The 26,743-nt window shown below is 39.1% G+C and overlaps 1 protein-coding gene across 1 annotated transcript; it reads right to left on the bottom strand.

Annotated features, from left to right (window-relative positions):
• Positions 1–17,022: 17,022 nt before the first annotated feature.
• LOC140931724 (uncharacterized) lies at positions 17,023–18,624 on the bottom strand. The gene has a single exon (XM_073381481.1). It carries the CDS (start codon positions 18,622–18,624, stop codon positions 17,023–17,025), a length of 1,602 nt encoding a protein of 533 aa, XP_073237582.1.
• Positions 18,625–26,743: the final 8,119 nt, after the last annotated feature.

Genomic DNA, 26,743 nt, shown 5'->3' with positions numbered 1-26,743 from the left:
CTTTAAAATTCTGAGAAAATATGAAACCATTATATTCTAATTTACCTGTTAAATTCATCGTCACTATCATCCCCTGACAAGTGTTCAGAACTTGTTTCTGCTGAGGAGGAACTTGAATTTAACACCTGCTTCTTCTCACGTGGCATCATAGTAGAAGCACTCTTCGCCATGGTTACTTCAGTCTTGTCTTCCTCGTAATTGTCACTATATTCTTCACTGCTACAGGTACCATCACTTTCTATGTCTGCTGCCTTAGTGGCAACCTTTAACTCTGTATGTGTTTCAGACAAAATGGGGTTCATTATGTTAAACCATTCAGGTTCATCTATTGCTGATCTACCACTGCCAGACTTTGCCCTGTCGGTGTATTTTCTCCACTGCTCTTTCAGCCATTTATATTTTGCTCGTAGCTTAACAACTGATGTATCGATTTCCTTTGCTTCTCCTTTCTTAGAACTGGTTGTTGTCTTCGCTTGTAAACGAGCATAACTCTTTCTTAATGGCTTTAAAAATATGAACCTTAGCTGACTTTTTGAGTGCAAGAGTCTCCAAAGTTAATGCAAATTCAGTTCGGTCGTCTGCGAGAACAGATGCAAACTCCTTAAGTTCATCCTCACTCGACTTTCTACCACGAGTCTCCTTCATGCTCTTGGCCGCCATGTTGTTTTGCACTCGTCCCAGTTGTCTCTGGACGAGTCGAGCATAAATGCGTCCTAGCTTACGACGTCCCGTCTTTATACCAGACGACTTTAACGTCTCAGACGTTAAAGTTGTCTGCCTTATTTACCGTTTTTATTCTTGTACGTCTCTAGCATAAAAACGGCCATTTATCATTAAATTTTTGGGTCATGTTGTGTTTGGAGAAAATTTAGGTAAGAAAACTAAACAAATGTAAAGAAATGTAAGAGGATGTAAGGCACGGTTTGCAGTAAATGATCTGAAATATATGTATGGATATAAAGAAAAGCGCTCCACATAATTTATGGATTTCTACCCTACACTGTAGAGTTCAACCAAGTCAATGTAAGCACGGTTGTCCTTAATCCAACTGAATGACCCAATCAAATTAAAACAAAACCCCAATCAAAATCATTTCTTCCTCTGACAATGTTCTGTGTAGTGGTAATAAAATACCAAATAGCCACTTAAAGCTGCCAGCCACATCCCACTCTATTTATTAATAAATGAATAATGCCACAATCTATACTTAAATATAGTTATAGCTCCCGTGTGGTACAAACAAGCTCTTCCATGTAAAATTGTTTTATTGCATAGATGCAAGTCTCCAGCTTTCAGGCCCAATCTCCAGCTCTCCAGCTGAGCAAGCAAAATCTCCAACTGAACTCGGGTTAACAATTATTGAAATAAATACATCATAATAAAGAAAAGAGGGTGTAGATGAAAGAAAATTGCATAATGTTTAATATTTCATACTTACAGCCTTTTACTACCTCGAAATTAGTCACTGTAACATGAGTAAACTGTATGACCCTTAAATGACCTCAGAATGCAGGACAAGTGATATGGGGACCTCAGATTTTGAAAGTTTTCACGGGTGGGCATGCCCCCGGACCCCACTAGAAAGCTCACGTATTCGGCAGTCAAGAAAATCTCCAGCCAGCTTCTCCCTGGAACTTGACATCTCTGTTATTGTATGTGAGGAAATATTCAAACCAATGGCTATATGCTCAGATGACGCCTCTTTGAAAACCTAGGGAGTTCAATTTTGTGATAAAGCATTGCTACGTACAGTTTCATTTCAATATAATTATTCATAAGCCACAGAGGTTAAAAAAGAAAAAGTTTAAGCTTGTATGCACATGCATCTTTTATACTCCCACCTTGTCCTTCTGGTGAGGGATTTGTTCAATGTTGGTACACAAGGGTCATTCGTTAGTGACAAAAACATTGTATAAGCTCACTGGCAAATTATAACGGTCAGCACACGCGTTCTTCAAGTTTGTCAGCGTGAGATCCTCGTAAGGGAATGCCAAAAATTCTCTCGGCTGTACGGGACAAAATGTCTGTTGGTTGTCTGGCTCTGAAGCCGAACGTTGCACAATTAACTCATACGGAGCAGAACCAGATTTCTTGCTCTTGCCCTATCTGCGAAGATTGCTTCCTTTTCGCCTCCAATTCCCCTTGTAAATGGTTCCATACAGTTTGCCTTTTATTCGTCTCAATAAAAGGACTTTAGATGGCAGTAATGTACGAAGAAAGCACTAGCTTGCAGATTGCATGCATTGGGTACAGTCCGAGGTACAGCTTGCCGCCGTTTTGAGATGACTCTGCTGATGTAACATGACGCAGGTTATACTAACGATGGGTCACTTTACCACTTTTCATTTTGAGAAAAGAAATTTATTGTGATTTCAGTTTTGCCCAGCGTTATCATAGTAAAATAATTAATTTGCATTTCTACTTTTCGCTGTGTTATTTGTTTAACAGTTGTAGCAAAGAAAGAAAAGCTGTATACTTTTGGAAAATCATCGATTAACTTTTGCGAGACTAATACATATATTTAGCCAAGCCTAAAAGCGGAGCTCCCGATTTCATAACAATAATAATGTAATGATAATGATAATGATAATAATGATGATAACCCTACATTGCCCAATGTCGCGTTCATTGTTCAAAAACATTCCCATATGCTCTACTCTTCAGAACAATATAGAAATGTTTTTGAAAACCTTCCAAAAGTCCAGAATCTTTGAAAACCGTCGTGGCACTTAGAGTGATTTCTTATATCAGAAGCACAAGACCCTTCTTTGCGGGTCATGTAACCTAGAGTTATACATGGCCCCATTACGCAGTCCTGGCAAGGAAGATGATGTTTTCACTGGTGGGTAGAGATACATGTTAAGACGAACATATATTATTTACATTTGGATGTATTTGAGAAATGCTGCTCTGTACTTGTCTTCCATTATTAAATCATGTTTTTACGTGAAACTGGATGAGCATTGATGCACTTTCAATTTTCCCTGGTTTTCTGTAGTTGAGAGATAACAGAACTTCAAATGAATGCAAATTAAAGGAAATGAACCTGATAGCAAATAGAAGTTTGAGCGACAATGTCGCAAGTGTTTTTACTGAAGACAGTAAGAGGATGGGTTTTGTTCATTTTACTCAGCCGTTTTGGCTTGAATTTTGTTGCATTTATTTCATCTCTCAATTCTGTAATGGTCGACGTTGTACTTGTGCATGACACCTTATTTTGGTCATCACTCACCTTTGGCCTTGGCCTCCTTTTACGAGTCCTGTAGATTTCAGTTTCCCAGTAGTTATTGTTGCTTTTTTATGTTTGTTTCTTCCCTTTTCTGACCACCCAAAGCGTATTGTTGTGCTTCTAGCTTCAACAATGCTTGTGTGGCATCCTACTAGTAGGACTTTTGAAAGTATTTGAACGTTCACTAAGCACCCAGTAATCAGGTCCCGAATAATTGTAATTGTAGTACAGAATGGAAACCTCTATTAAGCAGCCGCTATCTTTTGGCCATCCCGACGAGAGTTCTCTCATTGTTGTCACTTATATTAAAGGAAATTGTTTTCTGAGATAGGCAACAACCGATTGAAGACCAGTAATGCTGCTCCTATCATGTGGTTGTTTTGAAATAAAATGTTTCTGCTAGAGGTTATGCGACCAACCTCCATTAAGCGACCAGTTGCCAGTACCTTGAGAGTGGATGCTTAATGGAGGTTCAACTGTACAACCTTTTGGCATCATCAACTTAATGCCAGGCTCTGATGCTTACATCAATGCAATGTCAAGAGTATGCAGACCTGTATAGGAATCACTCATGGCTCCATATTACAGAAGACCTAGAGTGTCCGCCCAGGAGGTGGTGCTTATTAAAGATGAAGACTATGAAGAAACAGTGGTTAAAGAGGTGAGAGGTGTCGATGAAGGTTCAGTTGATTCAGGCAGCCATACTACCGGGTATTGAATTCGAAGCATGGCTTCAGTTGGTCTATGGACGGAACGTTAACGATATAATGTGTAAGAGGCATCTGTGCCCCGCAGCAAAAGCAGGCAGTTAACACAAAAGATTATTTAACTATGCCAGTCGTTTCACCCCAAGATCAGCTAACATGTTTGGATCACAAAAAGGTTGTGGTAATAGAGGCAACCAAAAAAATCAAACCTGCATAGTTATTTTTTTTGTTTGGGTGCAAAATATGATGAAGCACCGCCGTCCACAATTGCTGGAAAAGCAGAACTGTCCATCTGGGGACTGGGTCCATCATCTACCACTTGTGATGTCACAGCTACAACAGTTCACATTTACCTGAGAGACTTATGGCATGTACTGTTGACTTGATTCTGATGTTGTTTTCAAGTCACGTTATCTAAATGACAGTGAAAGTCACCATAAGCAGTCTACCTTAGGGCTACAGTCACCTAGGCTTAGACACGTCACCAAATTATTAAACAATGTTTAGACTAGTGGTAAAATAACTAAAGGATAGGGAGTGCAAAACAAGATTGAGCTTTTGATCAACCCATTCGACCCTGAGCTGCCTGTAAGCGCTCATGCGGATCCACGCCCTTTCCACCGATTGTGACATTATCAGTTTTTTTTGTCTGCTAACTTGTGCAGACTGAAAAGACCTTTCAAACCATACCAGAATGAGCACAATTCAGTCAAGGACACCGGAGAAAACGACAAGAAACCATCTAACATTGACCTGAAAATTTCCACGAAAATTTTGTTCCACTACCCACCTACCTTTCCTTGCGTCTAATCCTAAGATCCTAAAAGCGTTTGTAAAACCTTTACCCACCAAAATGAAGTCTACGAAATGCCCAGCAGGAGAAAAAAATGAGGCAAGAAGAGCGAAGAAAGAGGGGAGGAGATAACGCGAAAAGTAAACACCAAGACTGCTGTGTCACATTTAAACCTCAAAACTATCTCGGAATTTTGCTTTCTGCGCATGCCCGAACTTCGCAAGCTAAGGCCGCGAAGTGTACGACCTGTAAACGGCTTGCTGGTACGTGTTAGCTCTTTATAGCAGGACAGTGAACAGGAACCCGCTCGACTAGTTTCAAAACGCGTTTTTGGCGAAATCCGCAGGGCCAAATAGGTTAAAATTTAGTGTAACTGATTTCTTCAAGTACTCTGCTACTTTTCAAGTGTGGACCTTCCATGCAGTGTAAATTACTTAGGGCCATACCATTTTTTATCCCCCTCCCCATACTGTTGACGAGATTTTCTGAGAGGACACCCCAAAAGACGGAAATTTCTTAAGAGTAAAATGAATGGAAGAAATTTGGTAAGGGCTGATTGGAGATAGAAGGTTATTTTGTAAGGGTAAACTGATTTCTAAGGGGCTGATAGGAGATAGATCCAAATTTCTTAAGGGTAAAATGAGTGGAAGAAATTCCTAAGGGGCTGTGATGTCCAGTTTAAATACATACTAACTCACCCAGATTATCCGGTATTATTCTCGCAGTATGGGACAAATCTCGCAGTCTCCCTCCCGTAGCGGTCTCTAAATCAGGCGGGTAAAATTGAATTTTGAGGTTTTATAGTTTAGTTTAGTAAGAGCCCATTTTCCTCCAACATATGAATTCAATTTCTTTTTTCAATCATAGTACGGTTTCTGTGGCATTTTTCACATATTTTATCACTGACATTACAAGAGTATTTCTTCTTTAAAATTCATATATAATGTTCTGAGAAACAGTTATGTTTGGAGACGGTCGATTTGTGCTTATGAGCTTGTTGGGTACTGTTAAAAGACAGTCTCCAGATTTAAGACAGGTTGTTTAAAACTTTTTTTTTTTTAATGAAAAATAGAGTCGTAAAATATCAGAGTCCCACATGACATACTTTTCATGTCAGTTGGTGGGAAATCAATGGCTTTATATCCTCGAAGATCTATGAAAATTAATGATCATTTGCTGCATCTGTGATTGAAACATGTTTGGGTCTTCTTCGGAGAACTTTGATAGAGAAAATAACTGGGAATCAAATCAAAGTTTCGGAAATGTTCGTACACTAACTTCCGACAATGTGTGGACATGTTTAGTAAAATGCACATAAAAAAAACAATGTATAATGACTTTGGAGGATCAATATTTCGTGAATGGTACTGTATGTTGTTTGTTTTCTTTTCAGATGAAGGAATTAAGTATAGTCCGAAGAATTACTCCTCATAAACGAAGACCAAAGACGAAATAAAAAGTTCAATCAGATAAAAAGAAGGGGAACCTCAACAAAAAAATTGGCTACAAGGACGAGGGCTCACCGTCCTCTTTGTGCATCTTTATAAAACTGATTCCAACAGTTCATTTGCTTTTATGATAAAAACTAAGGTATCTAAAAGATACTAATGCTGCGGCACATTCTGTTGATACCGGCATTAGTAAGGCAGTGAGACCTAAAAGAATCGAAAATGACATTGAATGTCCTATTTACATGTTGGAAAGTAATAATTACTATCAGTCTGTAGAAAGAACTCGAGGGAACGTTGTTTAGAAAATGATCACGTGGTTGTCAACTCTGGTTTCCCACAGTAAATTGTAGGAAATGATAGAAATTCAGGTTGTTTATCCATATATATATAATATACGGTGTACTATCTTTTCCCTGGAAACACAATGCTTTTCTTGCTGTTTATTGCACTTTATTAAATAACAGTTATTTATGTATATATAACGTTTTTGAAAGCAAGCAGGCAGCAGGAGATTTTGGTCATTAACCACTCTTGTGGACTGCCAACCGGCTTTGAAAAGTCATCAGAATGTTATTCATAGTCCTATGCAGATTTATACAGTTCCTTCAATCTCATCATTCCAACTGAGGTATCGGACTTTGCCGCTCGCGAATTTTCAAAGTAAACACAATATTGACCCGTGTGTTGTAAACTTAGACCTCAAATCTTGAATAATAAGAAAAACCATACTTTCAAATAAAATTCATTAGCTGCTTATCAAAAAGTGCCCAGAAACTAAATCTAAAAGTAAAATTCCTATAAAATTCGCCGACATTCACAGAAGTGATGCGTGTACTCCTATAAATGTGAGAAGCATTAAATTCAACTTGCATGCGTTGTCTCAGGATCGTGTTTTGAGCAAATGTTAATCAATGAAAGAACACACAACAATAGACAGGGAAATTATTTCTCGAACATTTTTATTCAAAGGCCCATAAATTAATCCTTAAAAGCAATTTGCGTGACCCAAATTTGGCTGGTGGTCCTGTTTACGCCAGTAAAATCGGCTGAGCACTTGGCAAAAATTATTCAACACAAATCTCAAATCAGGGCGCTCAAGCCGATCTCAAAATGTATAAAACGTTAAAGATAAAATATTCACAAATGCGTAATTTTCTTGACTATAGAGTACAAAATGTACCTGAAAATTCTTCAAAAACTTCGCTGCTTGATGGCGTTTCAAAACAAGCAAAGTGCTCCGATCGGCCGTGATAAAAATTCCGTGTATTTTAAATTCCTCGAAGGACAATTTTATAAAGCCGGAAAAGCCTTCCTTTGTTAACTTGAAGAAAACTAAGGATTCTTTCGAAAATCCCTTTCCCATCTGTGTGTTTTAGCGATGTATTTTTAACTTTGAAATTCGAAACACTGGTCTTGTTTACCATCGCCATTGAGCTGGAATCACATCCATTTTCGGCTCGTACAGGTTCTTGAGAATAGCATGGCATGACATTTTCTCACTTTCACATCACCTTCTAGCAAGCTGGAATTTGTATATCCCCCGTACGTTGCGGAGTCGAAGTAAAAATGCTCATCTTCTCCTCAAGTTTAACGTCTGGACGCGTCAAAGGCTCTTGAATTGAAATCCAACCCCCAAGTTAACCATCGTACTCATCTGAAAGACTCCTTCATGTCTTAAATTTGGTAAGACCTCAAACCGTGCTATAGAAAATTTGCCACAAAGAAACTCTGAGTCTGGGCAGCGAACGATGTATGCTTTCCTTGGGTTCTTATTTGAGTTGTTCGTGGCGCAGTGCATTCTGGTAAAAAGTACCGCAATGCACTCTGGTTAAATGCAATGCATTCTGGTAAAAAGAGTGGTTAAATGCAATGCATTCTGGTAAAAAGTAATGAATTCAAGAATTCGTCTCATCTTATATATTTCCCTTAAATCCCGATTATGTTGTTCCTGTGTGAGGTTCATTAGGAATAGGGTTACTCATTGACGTGATCATCACTAATGAGAAGCCTGCCTGACAGGTTTCAAGGTGCAAAAAGCGAGCTGGGAGTGCTGCCAAGACCAGCACGCACTCCCGTTTCCCATTTCCCTCTTTCTTGTCTAGTGCATTTCACACAGTATAAACCACCAAAGGGTTTTATGTACTACAAGGGAATAAATGTTGTTTAGAAAGGTTATTACCGTGTAACATGAAAATTTTGCAGGTTCTAATTTTTGCGAATTTTGCGGATTGACCTCAATCTACAAAAATTAGGTCCCGCAGAAAAAAAACCTGCAAAAGAAAACGCCACAAAAATTAAATCCCTTCCGTCAAATTTAATGGACTTGTGCCACTAGGGCGTTATAAGTGGACCTAAACATAATGCGGTAGTTTGTTACGCAAACAAAACAATGTACAAAGAACAAAAAATGTCCAGTGAACAGCAATTCAGTTCATCAGATTGGTGCAAATGGGTCGTCTGAAGGAACACCTCTAGATTATTTGGTAATCCCCAAATAGCCAACAAATCACTCCTTGTTACCGTCACGACAGAAAGTGAGTCCGAAGATGAAGAGTATGACCTGACCAATGACTGCAAAATGAAGAACGCACAGGCTCGAATCGTGTAGCATCCCATTCATGTTCGAGTGGCGCTTCTGCGGCAGCCTGCACAGATGTTGTTTCAATTCTTGAAACTTCCACTGAACAAGAAAGTGTTATTATTATCGACTGAGTCTGCCTCATTGTGTCACAGTAGGGCATAGTTTTGCATTTTAGGAGGCCGTTCCCGGTTAGATCTAAAAGTTTAATACTACATCTTTTGACTCGAAATCCCCTCTCCATTCTTACATTCTTACATTTATACTGCTTTCTTGTAAAATAATAATTGATAATATCGGTCGTGGAAAACCTCATTACCGTATTAACGTAAGAGTGTTTTGTTTTGTATGGTAGGGGTAGGCTTTTGTTTTGTTTTGCTGTTGTTCAGTCCCTTTGTGCAGTGAGATATTACAGTGATGACCGTATTGTTCTCCATTAATTATGTAAGTAGAGTGAACTCTGACTCAACATACCGTAAAATAAAAGTTGAAAATACCATATTAAGGTTTCTTCTACTTAAATATTCTGCTACTTGAACAGAGAATCGCAAAAATTAGTTGCCACCAGAAATTTCAGTCATCTCGAACAGTAGTTTAGAGAACAAAGCACTCGAAAATGAAGACCGAAGCACCCAAAACTGGAAACCTGCCTGTCTTTTAAAAACACGAGACAGTCCCCTGTCAAGTCAGCAGCAGCAGGAATCAAGCACTATAACAAATAGAATGCAGTTCAAAACTATTCAAGTAGAACTACGAGGTGTTGCAAATGCATTTCCGTCGCCGTAACTATTGGCCATTTCGAAGTTGCGTAGGGCACTGGGGCCAGTATCAGATTTAAACTATCGATAAACTGACACCACCATATAAAAGGTCATGTTAAGATTGGTTATTTGACCAAGTTTGGTGCTTGATTAGGGATGAACAGGGATCAAGTTGTGACTCTTGAAACATGGTTAAATATCCATACAAACGTCTGTAATTTTGTGACAGCTTCCCCCAAATAAACTGAAATAAACTGAAAATAAACTGTGATATTCCTGAAAATGGGCAAACATAGTGATTTTCGAATTAGCTCCTTCCAGGTAGTAGATGCATAACGAATTTTACACTCTAACAGGAAAACTGAAAAATATTTCAAAGAGTTTATATGGTTTTTCTTTTGTCGGGGGGAGGAAGCGGCTACACGTAGGCTAGCCTGTCTAAGTTATGGGTCGCACTACCTTGAGGTAGAAATCTGTCATCGGTGGACATTGCTAACTGCGAACCCCAATTTTTCAGGTTGAAAAAAAAAAACATCAGCAAAAACATCAAAACGCCGTAGTGCTTGTGTGGGCCAGGCAGATTTTGGAAAACTCGAGCTAAACAATATAAGGAAGGACAGCCGTAACAGTCAGCGCTCGTCAGTGGTGAACGTGATCAATTTGAAACACGATCAATTAGAAATAAACGTGGCTGAATGTTCAGACCTTCGCGCTTTTGTGGACGGACGAGAGAACTACTATTCTTGGCCATTTTAAGCCTTTTACACAAACATTCAAACAAACAAACATTCAATTGTAGGGGCAGAGAAAGTTGAAATGCCGGCTTCACGAACACTTGAATTTTACCTGTAAGACCAGTGATCAACGTAAGTGCTCGCGAAGTGCTTTGACAGAGGCTTACGTAGAAATAAGCAGGGCAGGAAAGATGGGCTCAACCAATAAAAATCAATACCGCCCTACCTCTGCAGGCAAGAAATCAAATGCTCTGTAGGATGGATTGGTGGACCTTTGAAGGTGCGGACGCTTCAATGCCTCCACCTGGTTTGGCTTGCGTCATGCAAGACTTAAAGTTGTCGTCCTTCAACGTACAGTGGTTTCGAGATTTGGGTGCTTCTTTTTCGAGTTTTGGGTGCTTCGTTTTCGAGTCTTGGATGCTCCGTTTTCGAGTTTTGGGTGCTTCGTTTTCGGATTTAGGTGCTTCGTGCTTCGGTCTTCATTTTCGAGTGCTTCGTTTTCGAAACTACCCATCTCGAACCGCAAAAATGTGTTCCCGCAAACCACAAAAAATCGCCAATCAGGAAAATAAAACTCCCGCAAAATTTTCATGCTACACGGTAGTTCTTTTGATGTTTATTGGTTGCAGATTTTAAAGATTTTCATCAGTTGTTTGAAGGCAGTAGTTCAGTGCATTGTCAACATCAGAGCTAACATCAGAGGCTATACAGTACTAAAACGGCGTTAGATATTTTAAAAAGTTATTTTTAACTGTTATGTAGTATTTGCAAAAGAGTCCAAAACGGAAGTAATATCTCGGGAAACAGCTAAACTAGGAACATACTAAGCAACGCTGAAATCTGTGAATAACATTCAGCAAAATACAGTTGCAAACATAGGATCCTGTATTTACCATTAACACTATTTTTTTTTTACATTTTTTCAGTTTCGTCTGCCTCGACATTTGTGCAAGGGCATTTTCAATCTCTTCGTTTTTGTACAATTGATTTGTTTAATGCATCTTGTGCCCTTTTTAATTCGCTATAGGCACCGTCCATCAGATTGGATTTCTCCTTGAATTCTCTTTTTAGTTGACCTCTTTCTTTCTTATTAGATGAGGCAAAGCCTTTTCTAGTCTCCTCTAGAGCAGCATCAAGAGATTCAACTTGCAGGTGGGCAATAGACATACGGTCAATATTCTTTGGAATTGTTGCTTTCTTCTGTGGCCCAACCTTTCTATTTCCAGATGAAACTCCGAAAACAGTGTGCGCTATGCTAGGAGATAAAAATAAATAAATAAATAAATAATAATTATGGATAAAAGAAAAATTTTACATGTTAAGGCTAAAATAGATATCAACATGACAAATTACTATTTACAAGATTTTGTCTGCACCAAAATTTAATATTATAACGACCTAATCATGGAACCTAATGTGGGCATTATACCATTAGTGAAAGCAAAAATATCAGTGGTTACAGGTAACTTATTCGAGGCTACTATTGAACTTGGGAAGAAAGAATATTTATAGACGTTAGAACTAGATCAAATATGATGGAAAGGGAATGCATTGGGGGCTCGAGAAGCCCTTGTTAGGGAACACACTTCAGATGGAAGGTAGATACCAACTAAACCTCGTTGGATTTTTATAAAACATTGATAATTGGTATGAAAGTCTGCGTTGTTCAAGAGTGTCCCAACCAAGCTGTTTTAACATGGGAGTAACATGGCTATTTTTGGAGTAGTCTCTAAACACGAACCTTGCTGTTCTATGCTGAACTAGTTCGATGTGGTGAATATTCCTTTTAGTATACTGGTTCCACACAGAGCAAGCATACTCTAGTTGAGGACGCACAAGAGCACTGTATGCCTTGGATTTAACTTCCGTGGAACATCTGTTGGGTATGGAAAGAAGAATATTTGGATTAATCAACCAATTTAGGCACCATATAGACACCATTAGCATATTTATTTCTTCCCTCAAAAAATATCTTTTAAACACTGAACACATGTAAAATTTTACTTTCAACAATAGATATCGCTTATAAACCCACTGCTTCTTTACAATGTTTGTCTTCCAGATATACAAGGTGACAATGGCAGATCTAGCTGCTGTAACATGGCCTCTGGGCAAAACAGAAAAACTCTTGACAAATGCTGCTGCTGGTGATTATGATATCGATGTTTATTACAATTTTTAGATCAAAGATGTTTGAATAAAAAAATGTTATTTTTACATAGTAACAACAACAACAACAACAATCTTTATTGTGCTCTTAATACAAAAAGTGTCAAGACATTAGAAGGAAATAATTGTGACAAAAAAAAGAGATAGCACAGCCACGCAAAAATATCAAGAGCTAATCGCGCTGAGTAGCTGGGCCATGCGGAAAAGTAACTAGATATCAAAGTTGTTATAAAAAACAAATGCACACACACAAAGACACACAAAGAAGAAATATATAAGCTGTAATAGATAAGCAAATACACGAAGAAATAAACAAAGAAGCAAGACAAAACAATGGCTGTGCACACAATTAGCTGCATATAAAGTACACTAATCAATATTTGGAGCTGACAGATTCTTTTAAAAGCTTTTTAAAGCGAAAACGACTCGCTGATTTTAGATTTAGACTTAGATTTAGATCTTCTTTAATAGCATTCCAGAGTTTAGCCCCACTGAAACGGATATTAAATTTTCCATCATTCGTCCTAACTTTCGCTAAATAATAAGACGTCTTAGAGGCCAGTCTGGTTGCATGGTGATGTACTTTATTAATGCTTTTAAAGTAGTATCAAGTAATATAAATATTTATAAATAAGCCAAAAACAAAGCAGAAAATGGAGATGCGTTCTACTACACGTGTACTTCATGCTAACGATGTTCATAATTAATTAGAGAGCTAAGTTGATTGGATAAAAAAGATATTTTATTCATCAAGTGTTATAACGCCCCCTTTTTTATACTTTTGACATATTTTATTCCATTTTTTCTCTCTTTGTATATTTAACCAATAGACCACACTTTCTATGGGTTTACCGGCGTGATAACCCACTTGGGATATTGGGAGAACACTAGAAAAGCTTGTAAATCACTCGCCTTCAGCTCGTGATTTACAAGCTTTTCGAGTGTTCTCCCAACATCCCAAGTGGGTTATCACGCCGGTAAACCCATAGAAAGTGTGGTCTATTGCTTTTATAAAATAACTTTTAGTAGAATGGAGTCTTTTAGGTAAAAAAATAAACTTTTAGTACCGTGATCAAGTCATGTCTTCTCTCTAAAGTCATCATAAGCCAATCACGACTCACGATTTATTAGGGCTGAACTTTCTCAAAACTCAGTTCAGTCAAACAACAAACAACAGCACTTCAAAACACGACTTTTTGCGCTCATTACATGATAACTTATGAAAGCTGTTTTACAGGAAAAGTGAACACATATTCATGCGAACGTACAATGAAAGAATACGTTCATGGTTTGTTTACTACAGAAGTAGAAATTAATTGAACATCAGACTGTACGCAGCTGAATTTGTTGGGTCGATTCGTAAAAATTTCGTGCTTACAGACGGAACTGGCAGTTATTGTAACGGAGGACTTCATTCACTTTTTACAAGCCGCAGTGGTTTAAGATCTGTTTTCTGGACTTTATTATGATCAAGAAATGCTGCGGTAACGACGTGGCTGCATTTGCGAAGTCATCGCATGTAACTTTATATGCACGTACAGCGCCCGATGGAAATATGTCAGTGGTGAAGAAAGTTTTCTTTGCCGTAGCCACATATTGGCGCTAATATTTGTCGGTTTGTGAAGTCAGGTGGTTTGAGGTAGGTTATGGCATCGATATCACCGAATAATTTGTGCAAATGTTGGAAAAAACCAGCCCGAAACTCTGACATCTTTCATCATCGTTGGCAGCTTGTTTACAACCTACAGCTGCCGATTTTGTACCGTATCTTGATCAGAGATCTCTTTTTGGAACAATTTCTTTCATTAACGAATTTAATTTGGACATAAAATAAATCAAGAATGCTAAAACTATCCGTTTTGTTGCTGGTTGGCACATGGTTAAGTTTTCCTAGAGACTTTCTACACCAGAAATTCACACAGTTGTTGTCTTTCTCTGCGATTTGGCATCGTCGTGAAATGTAAACTGCTTTCCAGCTTTGTACTTTATAACTTCTAAAGCTATGGCAGTCGCGATTGTGACCCTCAGTAATAAAATGTGGAAACCAACGCTTTTAATATTAAGAAGGGCTACGGTAAGTAACTTGTTCTGTTTTATAGCCTTTCTAAAATCGTTGTTTGCAGATCAATAGCGGATTTTGTTTATGGCTCGTGGTCCGGATGCCTTTTTCTATGGGTTTACCGGTATAATAAACCATAGGTTTTTGACCAATCAGATCACGCGTACTATCTCAGTTATTTTATAAATAAATATGTTACATTTTATTCTCATGCTCAACTTAATAATGACCAAAGTACGGTTGAAACATCCTTGCAAATTTTTACTGTCTATTTTACCTTTAAGTGTTATTAATGTCTATAAATAAGCACAGAACTATGTAGAAAATTGTCTGTTACCGATGGCAATTCTCACTTCTGATTTTACAATAAATTATTATTTTTTAACAAACTGATTTCTTTGCCCCAAATAAGCAAAACAAAAAGACATTGTTGAACGTGTTTTGAATGGTGTTATTAAGATGCAATAAAGAGACCGAATGTAGAGATTTACTTGTCTTCTGTTTGTGTTCTCAGGGAGTTGAATATAACTGTTTGAAAATTGCTCTGTGGCAATTTCATTTGTATTCTTATTTCAAAAGCACATACTATATAATGTAATCTCTCGTTCTCTTTTAGCACACACAAACAGACAATGACAAAAAGTGTATGACCAAATAAGGTTTACATGAAGTCCTACAACAACAAACAAAGAATTTCAAAAAAAAAGTCGTTGTGAAAGTGTTCAAAATTAGTTCAAATTTTGAACACACCCACAACAAGACAGAACTTCTGCTTGTAATTATATGTAAATAAGTATGTGTGGGAATGTTTTGCCTAACAATAGAAAGGATTTCAGGATTTCATTACAGCCAGATAACTTTTGACTTCTTTTGTTCCGAGGACAGGCTGAGTGTGTGATGTACTTGATTCTTGTCTGCTTTTTATGTGCCGTTCTCCCTCGTTCTATCTCCTTCATGCGGTCTTCAACTTTCTTTTTAAGTGGTTGCACAATCGATAGAATGACAGGCAGTTGCAGTCTCTCTCGAGTAAAAATTAAAAACTGTTAAAAATGTTTAAAAAAGGTCGTGAAAATGTACAATTAAAAATTAAAACTGTTAAAAGTATTCGTAACCGATATCTCTATTTTTAGTGGTAGCTAAGATTGGTTCGAAATGCATTTTATCCGTATCAAATTTTACGAGACAGCATTTAAGAGCAGATGTCTGTAAAAATTGAGCAAACGGCGGCCACGGTCAAAAATTAAAATTAGCTCATATCTTGTCCATAGTAAGGTATTAGCAAGTAACTAAATGTGGTGTAGTTTGTTTTTGAAAAGACCGCTTCGATTAGGAGAAAATCGACAAAATCAGTTTTCGAGGTCGGCTACTGGAAAACAACCAAATTTTGAGGCAAAATGAGGCGTTCTCAAAACTTCGCTCGCACGCCAAAAGGAAGCAAGTGGGGTAAAATATTCACCGATCAATCAATTTGTTAAGGGTTTTACTGCTAGTTTGGTGGTGATTTCTTATCTTAGCGATAATCTGGAAAATAAACAATTTTAATTTAGTTTGGGTTCTTTTTCAACTGACCGTATTTTAAATTTAGGCTGAAAGTTTCGTTTTAAATTTTAGGCATGTGCTACACCTTGGTTTTACCTGAAACTCAAGCTATAAGCTATTTAAACATTGTGCTGAAACATATGTAAGAACTGGCTTGGGTAATTTAATTTGAGCTTCAAACGAACTTTCTGAAGTTGAATAAATTTCGCCTGAAATATGAGACTTTTTCATGATCGTCGGTTTGTTGTTGCTCGACAAGTCACAAAAGCTTGACGCCCTTCAACAGAATCTTTACTCGCAATTGCACTTGTTCAAAGCGTTGTATTAGAATATTTATTACCCCAATGTGTCCTTCTTTTCTGAGTAACTTTAAGCCACTTTTTATACCTCATTTGGTGTTATTCTCAACTGATCACTCTGTGCCGGATCGGCTGGCAACCCACGATCGCAACTCGGGAAAACAAGAGAATTATTTCAAAACCTCCGACTGAACTTAGCATATCTTTCTTTATCCTACCTTAATACTCCTTGCATTTGAAAAATCCTAGGCCTTAAAACAGCTGAAATCTTGATAGACCTCTCTTAATAACTGCCAGGCAGGTGTGCTCTTCATGCTTCACACCTTTTTGTGTCGCGTGACAGATCAAAATCATTCGCACCTGGAGGGGGTAGGGAAACCGATGCGCGAAAACGAAGCCAAAACTTGTAATATTTCTTAAAATAAGACGGTTTGTCAATCGTCAAAGATCTTGCTATTTTAAGTTCAGTGCTCTAGGTTGCAAAGTCTTCGATATCACAGTTCCATTAAAGACAAAAATACACTGTCCACAACAAAAACACTTTGAGTGAATCGGGTTTTCACTGCTCACAACTGGGTCATTGCTCGCTGAATGTATGGCCACTATGCCAGGTCAAGTTCGTGCTTCTTTCTTCACATGCAAGCCTTCCGGGTTTCCCCCGCAAATGCTGTTACAATGCCTTTTTAACCAAAACCGATCTTAATTATTTCTGACAAGTGCAGTTTTTTCCAAAGGCGATCAGCTTGTCAATGTAAGGGGCTTTTCTCTTTACTTTGATGTCCGTTGTTGGTATATCAAAGTGTTCACAGATATCCTTAAGCATTTGAATTGCAAAGATTGATAGCTTTGAATTTGCAATTAGTTCGCAGATGTTATACCTGTCATAGCATATTGGATGAGTAAGGGCAACCTCTTGAAGAACTTCACTTCTCAACTCGTCAAAGGCTTTCTCATTTTCAACGTTCTGGTTTTCTTCAAAGTCGCTTTCCGTCATTTCGTCATCTTCAAGTTCGCGCTTTGAGGACAGTCTTGAAAAGAAACTTGAAACTTGCTGACTCGTCAGAAATTCAGAACTGCTTAAAAGGCGGTTTCCATTACTGTCTCTAGCAGTCATCATTGACTTGGATACCGAGGCTGCATCCGCTTTCTGGCCGGTTGACTCGCCAATACGAAATTTACTGGATAAGTAGTCTCTCTGCTTCTCTGTGAATCGTGTACGCTTTACGTGACTAGACTTAAGGGCCCAACCCATAGGTAAAAAAGGCTGATTCGAGAGGTTTAGCTGCCTTCTCACTTGCTCAATCTGTGGTACACTACCAGACTGACCTCGTAGCCTCTCTGCGTAACCAAGCGCTGCTCTGTCAAGGAGTGTTTCATGCTCCAAAGCACGTTCGTGTTTTCCGAGGTCCAGATGGTGCTGTAAAGAGGAAAATCTTTGATAAACTTTCATGCATCCTTCCTCGGGACAGGAAAATGTATGAACAGCGGGTGAGGTCTCAGTCACAGTCTCTTCTTCGGTATCTGAGCATTGCTGGGAATTATCTGAGCAAGGTTGACGCCTGGATTTAACTTTGATAAAGTGTGCATTCGGCATTGTTGTGGCTGTATCCTCATCACATTTCACGAGATCTGGAATCTGCACCAACTGTGGAATACCGAGGTCCTCGAGACGTATGCACTTACCAGGCCCTATTCCATACGCTCTCCAGACGGTCAGGCTTCCGTTGTTGTATACAATATTGGAAATCAAACTCACTCCTGCAATCTTTACATTCAAGGATGGTGCTGGGTCTTGCGCTGAGATGCATAATGAAACGTCAACTCCAGGAACACCTCCCGATGACTGGCTAGCGTCTACCATTTCCTTGGCAGTCTCGATGTTAGACCCTTGATTAAGGTGGATTTTCATGTGTGAGTTAATTGAAGCCGCCTTTCTATCACATGGGCCTTTACCACCCTGTGCGTCTGAAAAGTCCAAGCGTTTCACAGTCACTCCACTAGCACAGCCTGTAAAGCTGGCCCCCGCTATCGTAGCCCCGCAGTGGTAACAGCCGGCATTGTCCTGTCTGTAGAAGACAGTTTTCAGATGAGGCAGCTGTGACTTTAGCTTTCCAATAACATCCTTCATAATGGAAAGCACCACACAGCTGTCTTGGTTGCAGGTTTGGTAAACATGCACAAATGTCATCATCTCCAATTCGTGGTTTTCCGCTCGTCGAGTAGCTACAGTAATGTGCCAAGGCATACCCCGCTTTGCAAACCAATCACTTTGGCTTTCTCTAAACTTTCTTGGCAAGAACTTCATGGCCCAGTCCTGAACCAGGAGTACGGAATTTTCATCGAGAGCATCAATCACCTCTATTCGGGCTTCATCCTGATTCACACAGCGGAGCAGGTGAGCTTTCCAAGCCCAGATGTTTTGCTTAGCTTGCCCTTGAATGAAGTTCACCTCTTCTACCACGTCACTAGAGACGTTGTTATCAGACATCTTTTCGATTGCGTCATGTATTTCAGCAAGAACTGAAGAAACTAGGTAACAGCGATCACAGGTTTCTAGATGATCGTGTGGGCAAATGATCTGATAATCCTTGTCCCTAGGGCCGCTTAGTGCATAAGCTCTGCAATGATCTGGAATGTTGGATTGCTTAGAAACATGCACCTGTAAAGACATTAATAAAATAAATTACTTACCCTAGATCAAATGTTACGGTTAAGGTGACTCGCTGGTTTTGCACTGGACATCTTTCACTTGGCATAACAAGACACCCGCTGTGAAAGAGAGCTTACAGTGGCAATAAAATGAATTCGATCAAAGAGAAAAGAAATCCATTAAAGTTTTTTCCAAGGTTTTCATCCACCTTCCACGTTCTTGCCATTTTGAAGCTCGCCCCAGTCCTCGCTTAAAGACGGAAGGAATTCAAGTGATGAGCCCTTTGCAGCTCTACCTCAAAAACGAGCAAAGTGCCCCTTACCGGTCTTTCCAACGACATTTTTCGTTAGCCGTAGGTTGAACAAAGTAAAATTCTGTGGACTGTCGCAAGCTTTATTGAAAAGAAGCCTGCTTACTTGTTGACTTTTGTTATGCGCACAGTTCATTTGCCTATATATTCATATTCGTCAGCATGTTACAGTTAAAATGAGCACGGTAACTTCCACTTTTTAAGACGTGTTCTTACCTTATTACAACAGTGATCTAAGTTTTATGGAAAATCCATGCATGTTATGTTCAGTTCTTTTTTTAATACTAGGGAATCACCTTAACCGGTTCTGCGCAATTGAAGTATTAGCATTAAGCAAAAATGCAACTCGACTTTTTTTAACCAAACGATCACCTCAACTGGTTCTGCGCACAGTTTTATTTCACTAGGCTATTTTTACATTTCTCCTAAATTGAAACTGCGTAGGAACGACAAATCGCATTAAGCTAAAGTGAAATTCTGCACGCGCGAGCTTTTTCAACTAGCACCAATTAAGCACATAAAAACATTGCTGCTTGAATCATCACCAAAATCCTCTCCTGCTCGTTCCCCAGAGAATCTTGGGTAAGTGACTCAAAGACATTTTTGGTATCTTTGACTGGCACAATCGCTAGCTTCAGCTTGTTAATTGTGAAGTCTAGTGTTATTGCGATTTTTCTTATATACACAGACTAAAGTTATTTTGAAGTTTACCTTAAAGTCGCCCTTTAGATAACGCTTTGCGGACTTAAGTTGCTCCTTTTGTTTCCTTGCCCAAGTCATTCCCATAAATGAATCGCCCAATCTATTTACTACGTCATGGAGATCGTCGAAGGCTTGACTGCCAGCACAACTTATATAATCTAGACCCTGTAGAGACTTTCTCACAGAGGCAGAACAGACATTGAGAATTCTCAAGAGTGTACTTCGGCTCAGTGTTGTAAAGCCACTTTCGCTTGAATAAGCCTAGTACTGCTTGACAATGGACTCTGGCACCATCATACGAATAACATTAGGCACTGTAATGACTTCCTTTGTTGACAGTTTTATTGATTTCTGCCCGAAGGGAAGATCCTGGATGACATGGGTGCTCGTTATAAAGTCCAAAAAATGATCAAGTTGAGTTTGGGATACCGCCATTCGTGTCTTGGATGACTGAAGTGATAGTGCTACACCTCTACCCTCGACCAGGATATGCTTCCTTGCTTCACTGAATTGATACCTCGTCAGATTGGGAATCCATTTCTTAAGTGTCTTGAATGAAACCTTGTCTACCATTATAGACAATATTTGTCTCCTGGTTTGCCAGTTACTCGCATTCCTGTAGCACTCAGCCAACGCCTCCATAAGTACTTCATCTACAGGCTCACGCTGGTTACCACTAGGGTTTTCATCGGAAGATTTGGATGCAACAAGTGATTTCCAAAGCTGTCCACTCTGATTTGGTGCTACTTCTTCTAGTACAGCATCAACTGCTTGATTTGCTTTGCGTAAGTGACGACGCCTCGTTCGTTCACTAGCCTCCTCCCATTGCGTCGTCAAAGGAAATCTCACCGGACTTATGTCTCGGGTTTCTAGAAAGGTGTTTAGCATTTCAAGTGGTTTACACTCCCGTTCGACATGTTCATTTGCCTCGTTCGGCGAGTAGATACTTGTTGCTGGGGTCTGTAGTTCAAGGTAGGGGAAGGACGATGGTGTGCTTTCTGCCACTTGACCTACTGTGTCACTTGTTTGATCCTGCGGACGAATTGATGGATTGATTGATTAGGCTGTTGACCCTCGTTATAAAAAGACATGTTAGTCTTGTAGATTAAGTACAGATAATAATATGAATCAAGTGATCAATCAAACAAAAAAGCAGAATGAATTAATTCAATCCTCTTTTCATATTAATGGAAGATACAATTCGCTCTGCATATCATATACTTTATATACGTACTTGGTATGTAAAATTGGAGGTATCATAAAGTGATAAGTCTTTGAGAGTTAGAGTTGTTTTGACTATAATACAGATTAGCTTGTGTTGAAATTATAAAAGGAGCGGGGGAGGTAGGGGCACCCTGCGAACAGAGCCTCCTTTTGCCCTCTTGATCGAGAAGGAGACAAGGAAGGTCGGCCTAAATCCCGTCAAACCTTTGAAGTCACCAAAGCCCAAACTTCTGAACTAGTCAATCTTGTTTTCTCTTGTAAAACTTTTTTTTTTTCGAGTGAGAGCACCTGTTTTTTGATAAACCGATCGTCATAACTAAGCCCGCTGTAGCAAGCGCACAGCTTTTAGGCCTGGATTCGAAACTAAATCCTGGCAACATTCCGCGCATGCTCAACAAAAGATCTTACTCGATTCTTGCAGAGTCTTTCTTGAGTACTCCAAAATCGAGCAAGCGAGAGAAAAGCTCTGCTGGCAGGATGAGGAAGAGGTTGAAAGTGCTACTATTTGCTTGCGGAATTGACAATAGTTTCCACGTATTCTGTAAATGCAAAAAAGAACCTTGTTCCCATTATGGTCCATCTTTGAGAGGGATTGGGAACGAGGCTGCTCAACCCCTTTCCTAGGAAAAAGTGACTTGGAGACAGTTACCAGTTAGCCTGTGTGCCAAATGCATAAAGGGGTGGAAGGGAAGAGAGATACTTAACAATCCTCGCTTCCTTTTTTTCCTGACTTCAACACAACTTTCGACGTCTCTCACGTATCTACATTGTTCCGTCTGTGTGACATTAATTTGTAGGTCAAGAAAGATTATCCTACCAAAGACATCTCCGCCATTTGAAATGTTACTTCGCAATCGTCAAACTCAACTTCTGCAGTTTTTTCTGTGTCAGGTTTCCAGTTCCCAGCCAACATTTTTCTGCAGTTAGGGCATACCCCTAAGAGATTACAAATATCAGTAAGCACACTATTTTAATTAGGATTGCACATTCAAGTAAAAAAAAAAAAAACGATCTCTTGAACATTATTTTTTTGACATTGCCCGAAGTTTAAAACCGAACAGGTGTATTAACGCCTTTTTTAAAAAAAATCAGCGAAAATGAATTCTGCAGATAAAATGAAATTAATTTGATTAATTTCAGCTAAATTATTTTCCTTTGTAAAGATGATTTTTAAGTAACTTTTTTTTGAAGAAGTACATTAGCGTTAGTTCTTTTATTTTTTAGAGTTACAAAAGGGATACAAACCTGACCCAACAGGAAGAAATATCCCACTCTGTTGCAGCAGTGTTTGTGAACTTGCTTTGCTTAGACCTCTATCCGCTTTTGGCTTTTTGCTCACGTCCTTACTATGACCTGATAATATTGATGGTATTCTGCACTTGTCCGGAACTCGGCGTGTCCATCCAATACCCAGCGATGCCCGATGAGCTGGACATATGGTCATTTGGTCAATATTTCGTGGAGAGGAAAAGATGGATGCCCTCGCCAGAATAAGATCAATTTTATCAACTATGCCATGAAACGCAAACATTTCTCTATGCCCGTTAATATCTCGCTGACAACCAAGTAGAGGAATGCATCCCGTTGCTTTGTTTCTGTCTCTCCTATCATGACCACAGTGGCCTCCCACAATCGATACAAACGAACAACCACTTTCCATGATAGTTTTTCGACGGATTACAACTAACTGGTTTTAAATTCTCTTAACTTTTATATTTAAACAGGTGTCAAAAACTGATGGCGTCGTAAAATTAAATTAAGTACAGTAAACAGCTAGCGGATGACTTTTCGAAACATTTCAGTTGTAATGAAAAAAAAAAAAATATTACAAACATTTAATAAATTTATATACAATTTTGTATCTTTTGTTCCTTAACAGTATATTAATCCTATCACCTAGATTAAATTATTTTTCGATGTGACGCAACGTTATAACCACTGCATCCCTTATCTGTTTATCTCGTCGTTAATTAGTTTGGGAAGCCTGTGTTTATCCTTCAGGCCCCAGTTGTTCAAACGTTGGATGGCGCTATCCACCGGATAAATCAGTATCCAGCGGATAGCGTAATTGGTTTCCCTAATACTTATCCACTGGATAGTGATTTATCCAGTGGATAGCGCTATCCAACGTTTGAACAACTGGGGCCAGGTGCCCCTGTCACACAACTCCTCTGATCACGTTTTAAGACCAAAGGTATATCGGCAGCCCGAAAGTTCGCTATCAAAATTGCAGTTTTTGTGAGACCTAAAATATTTCAATGGCAATGGATGTGAAATTTCGATCGACTGAAAAGAAAGCCGGACTGCAATACTGTGAATATAATAGTTCTGTCTGGGGTTACTTTCAAGCAACACGATTCTCGACTTGGGGACTGACAATCAGAAGAAAACAAGATGCCAGTTAACCAGAACGGGAAAAGCATCGAGGTAAAAAAATGTTCAGTACAGATTTCTTAAATGTAAGTGGAATTGTGAGTTAACTTTCTAGTGGAGGCGTAAAGCTTTCGTGACTTGTTGAGCAATAACAAAGCGACGATCCCGCGATCATTGCAAAGTCTCATATTTCAGTTGAAATTTATTCAACTTCAGAAGGTTCGTTTAAAGCTCAAATTAAATTACCCAAGCCAGCTCTTACATATGTTTTAGCACAATGTTTAAATAGCTTATAGCTTGAGTTTCAGGTAAAACCAAGGTGTAGCACATGCCTATAATTTAAAACGCAAGTTACAGCCTAAATCTAAACTTCGATCAGTTGAAAAAGTATCCAAACTAAAATAAAATTGTTTATCTTCCAGATTATCGCTAAGATAGGAAATCACCACCAAACTAGCAGTAAAACCCTTTACAAGTTGATTTATTGGTGAATATTTTACCCCACTTGCTTCCTTTTGGCTGGCGAGCGAAGTTTTGACAACGCCTCATTTTGCCTCAATTTTTGATGGTTTTCAAGTCACCGACCTCGAAAACTGATTTTGTCGATTTTCTCCCAATCGAAGCGGTCTTTTCAAAAACAAACTACACCACGTTTAGTTACTTGCTAATACCTTACTATGGACAAGATATGAGCGAAAACGATTTTTTGACTGTGGCCGCGAAATTTCGATTTTGCTCGATTTTTACAGACAGTTGCTCTTAAAGTCTTTCAAGGTTTTGGCCCTTGTTTCCTTGTTCGTTAAAGTGTTCCATGCGATTGCTCCTCTAAAGTGTATGGATTTCCTGATAAAATTTGTTTCTGGTCTTAGAAGAATGATGTTCTCATTTCTTCTGCGGCCTGAATTCCCCTGTAAAAACAAATCTTTAAATTCCATGACGGTGTAACCTTTTAAACACTTGAAGACAAACTCCGTTAGTCGCAGTTTGTACATTGTTTCCAGTCTGTCCCATCCAGTTCGCATTAAGACGTCTTCGGCGCTGGTGTCCCATGGCAGCCCATAAACAATTCGTCCAGCCCTTGCATGGAGTTTCTCCAGGTTGTTTAGGTGCGTCTTGTTGCACGATCCCCACACTGTCAGACCGTATGTAACTGATGGCAGTATCACTTTTGTGTAGAAATCTTCTAATTGCTTCTGAGGGAGGAATCGCATGCGTCGGAGTAGACTTAACTTGGATGCGAAGGACTTCGCCACATTTGCAGCATGATCTCACCAGGACAACTTGTTATCGACTTGCACTCCGAGGAGTCTTTCTGAGGTTGTCCAATTTATGATGTTGTTGCCAAGGTGAAGAGCTTGGATAGGGCCAGCAAATGTTGATTTGCGCTGCATGATCATTGCTTTACATTTTTCTGGGTGTGGTACCATCCAATTTCTGCGCACCATTCCTGGAGTTCAGCTAAAACATTGTTTAGTGAGTTTGTTGGCAAATCCATCGTTTCTGCGATGCAGTATATCGTTGTGTCGTCTGTATACAGATAAGCTTCCGCAGAGCGTAGTGATTTTGGGAGGTCGTTTGTGAAGAGGGAGGATAACGTGGGTCCGAGGACCGACCCTTGAGGCACTCCAGGAGCTATAATGTGTGTATCGGAGTTGGATCCGTTGATTTTGACGAATTGTCTTCGTTCTGTTTGGTAGTTCTTTAACCACAGCCAGATATTTCCTCTGATTCCAAGGTCATTCAGCTTTTGTAGCAATATATTGTGCGACACTGTGTCGAAAGCTTTAGTGAAATCCACAAACAGTATTCCCACAAAAAGCTTTCTTTCTACTGCTTCTCTCCCCCTCTCAGTTAGGAGGTGTATTAATAGCTGTTCTGTTGACTTTCCCTTCCTATAAGCCCATTGTCTGTTATCAAGTAAATTTTGCGTAACCACGTGATTAGTGATATTACTTGTGACGCAGCATTCCATTAATTTACTTCGTATACTAAGCATAGACAGTGGTCTGTAACATGTTTAAATGGCCAAAATTCAGTAATTTTAAAAGCCGCGCTTCTTCATAACGGATAAATATCGCGAAATTCTACATAGTACAATGGATTTAGCTGCATTTGACTTGTCCAATGACGGAATCTTGGATAATTTGACTCAAAATTTAGTTAAATCAATAAGATCAAAGACGAGCCACTTTGCGGTTTTTTTTCTCCCTTGACAAATTCCTCCAAAGTAAAAGCTAAAATCTCCAAAGCGGTACAAAAATCACAGGCAAAATGCACTTCACAGCAAAGACCTCGCCTTATTCTGTTGGAAAATAAAGTCAAAGGTGCGGGTATCGTTCTGCGTCGGACGCGAACAAGCGTTTTTGAGAGCTTCTTTTGTCAATATTTACCTAAAATTGCACGTTTGGCGCCTACACTTAAACTCATTTGATAAGGCCGATATTTTTTTCCACGGGGCAGAATCTTGGTATGCTTCGTCAAAATAACGCACATTCGTTGTTTTGTGAGCCATCTTAGGCCTGTAAACCGGCATAAAATGTCATAAAATACATGAAGGAATTCTTCATGTACTCAAGTATATTATGCAAATTTAAAAGCTCATTTACAGCGGGTTGTCGATTTCAGCAATTTTCTTGTAAAGAATACAATTCACTTCTGCTCAAACGAAGCCCTTTTTGAGTTTGGAGTCTCAGCAACCAAAAGGCTCTTTAATAAAGACTGAATTCAGCTCAATTTCCTTTTGGGTTTTCTTCATGGTCATATGCTAACATGCATAATTCTATTATCCATGATGCTAATTAGGATTGTTGTCACGCAATGAAAGCGGATTTGGAGAGTTTAAAAGATCATCCACAAGCATCCGCAAGTTGGTGCCTCTTAGTCAATAGACCTATTCGGCTAACTCAATGTTGTACCCAATTCAAACCCTCTGGGAATAAAACGTTTTGTTTCAGGAACTTCCATATCATTTAAATGTGAATGCCACATTATAATGCAAATACAATACACAAAGAATCCTATCCCCGGGAGATTTGTATTGGGTACATCATTGAGTTAGCCGAATAGGTCTATGTAACAGGTGAGCGTTATTACGGCTCATTCGAGGCGATGTCGCTTAGCGAAAGAAAATATTACAGAGAGTGAACTTACTTTGCAGCGGGCTGG

Source organism: Porites lutea, chromosome 3 (genome assembly GCF_958299795.1).
Source record: "Porites lutea chromosome 3, jaPorLute2.1, whole genome shotgun sequence".
Lineage (NCBI taxonomy): Eukaryota > Metazoa > Cnidaria > Anthozoa > Scleractinia > Poritidae > Porites > Porites lutea.
Note: the sequence above shows the minus strand (reverse complement) of the source record. Positions and strands in the feature narration are given on the sequence as shown.

Excerpts from the sequence above, each read along its gene's own strand:
- LOC140931724 (XM_073381481.1), bottom strand. The coding sequence starts at position 18,624 with ATGAAGTTCTTGCCAAGAAAGTTTAGAGAAAGCCAAAGTGATTGGTTT.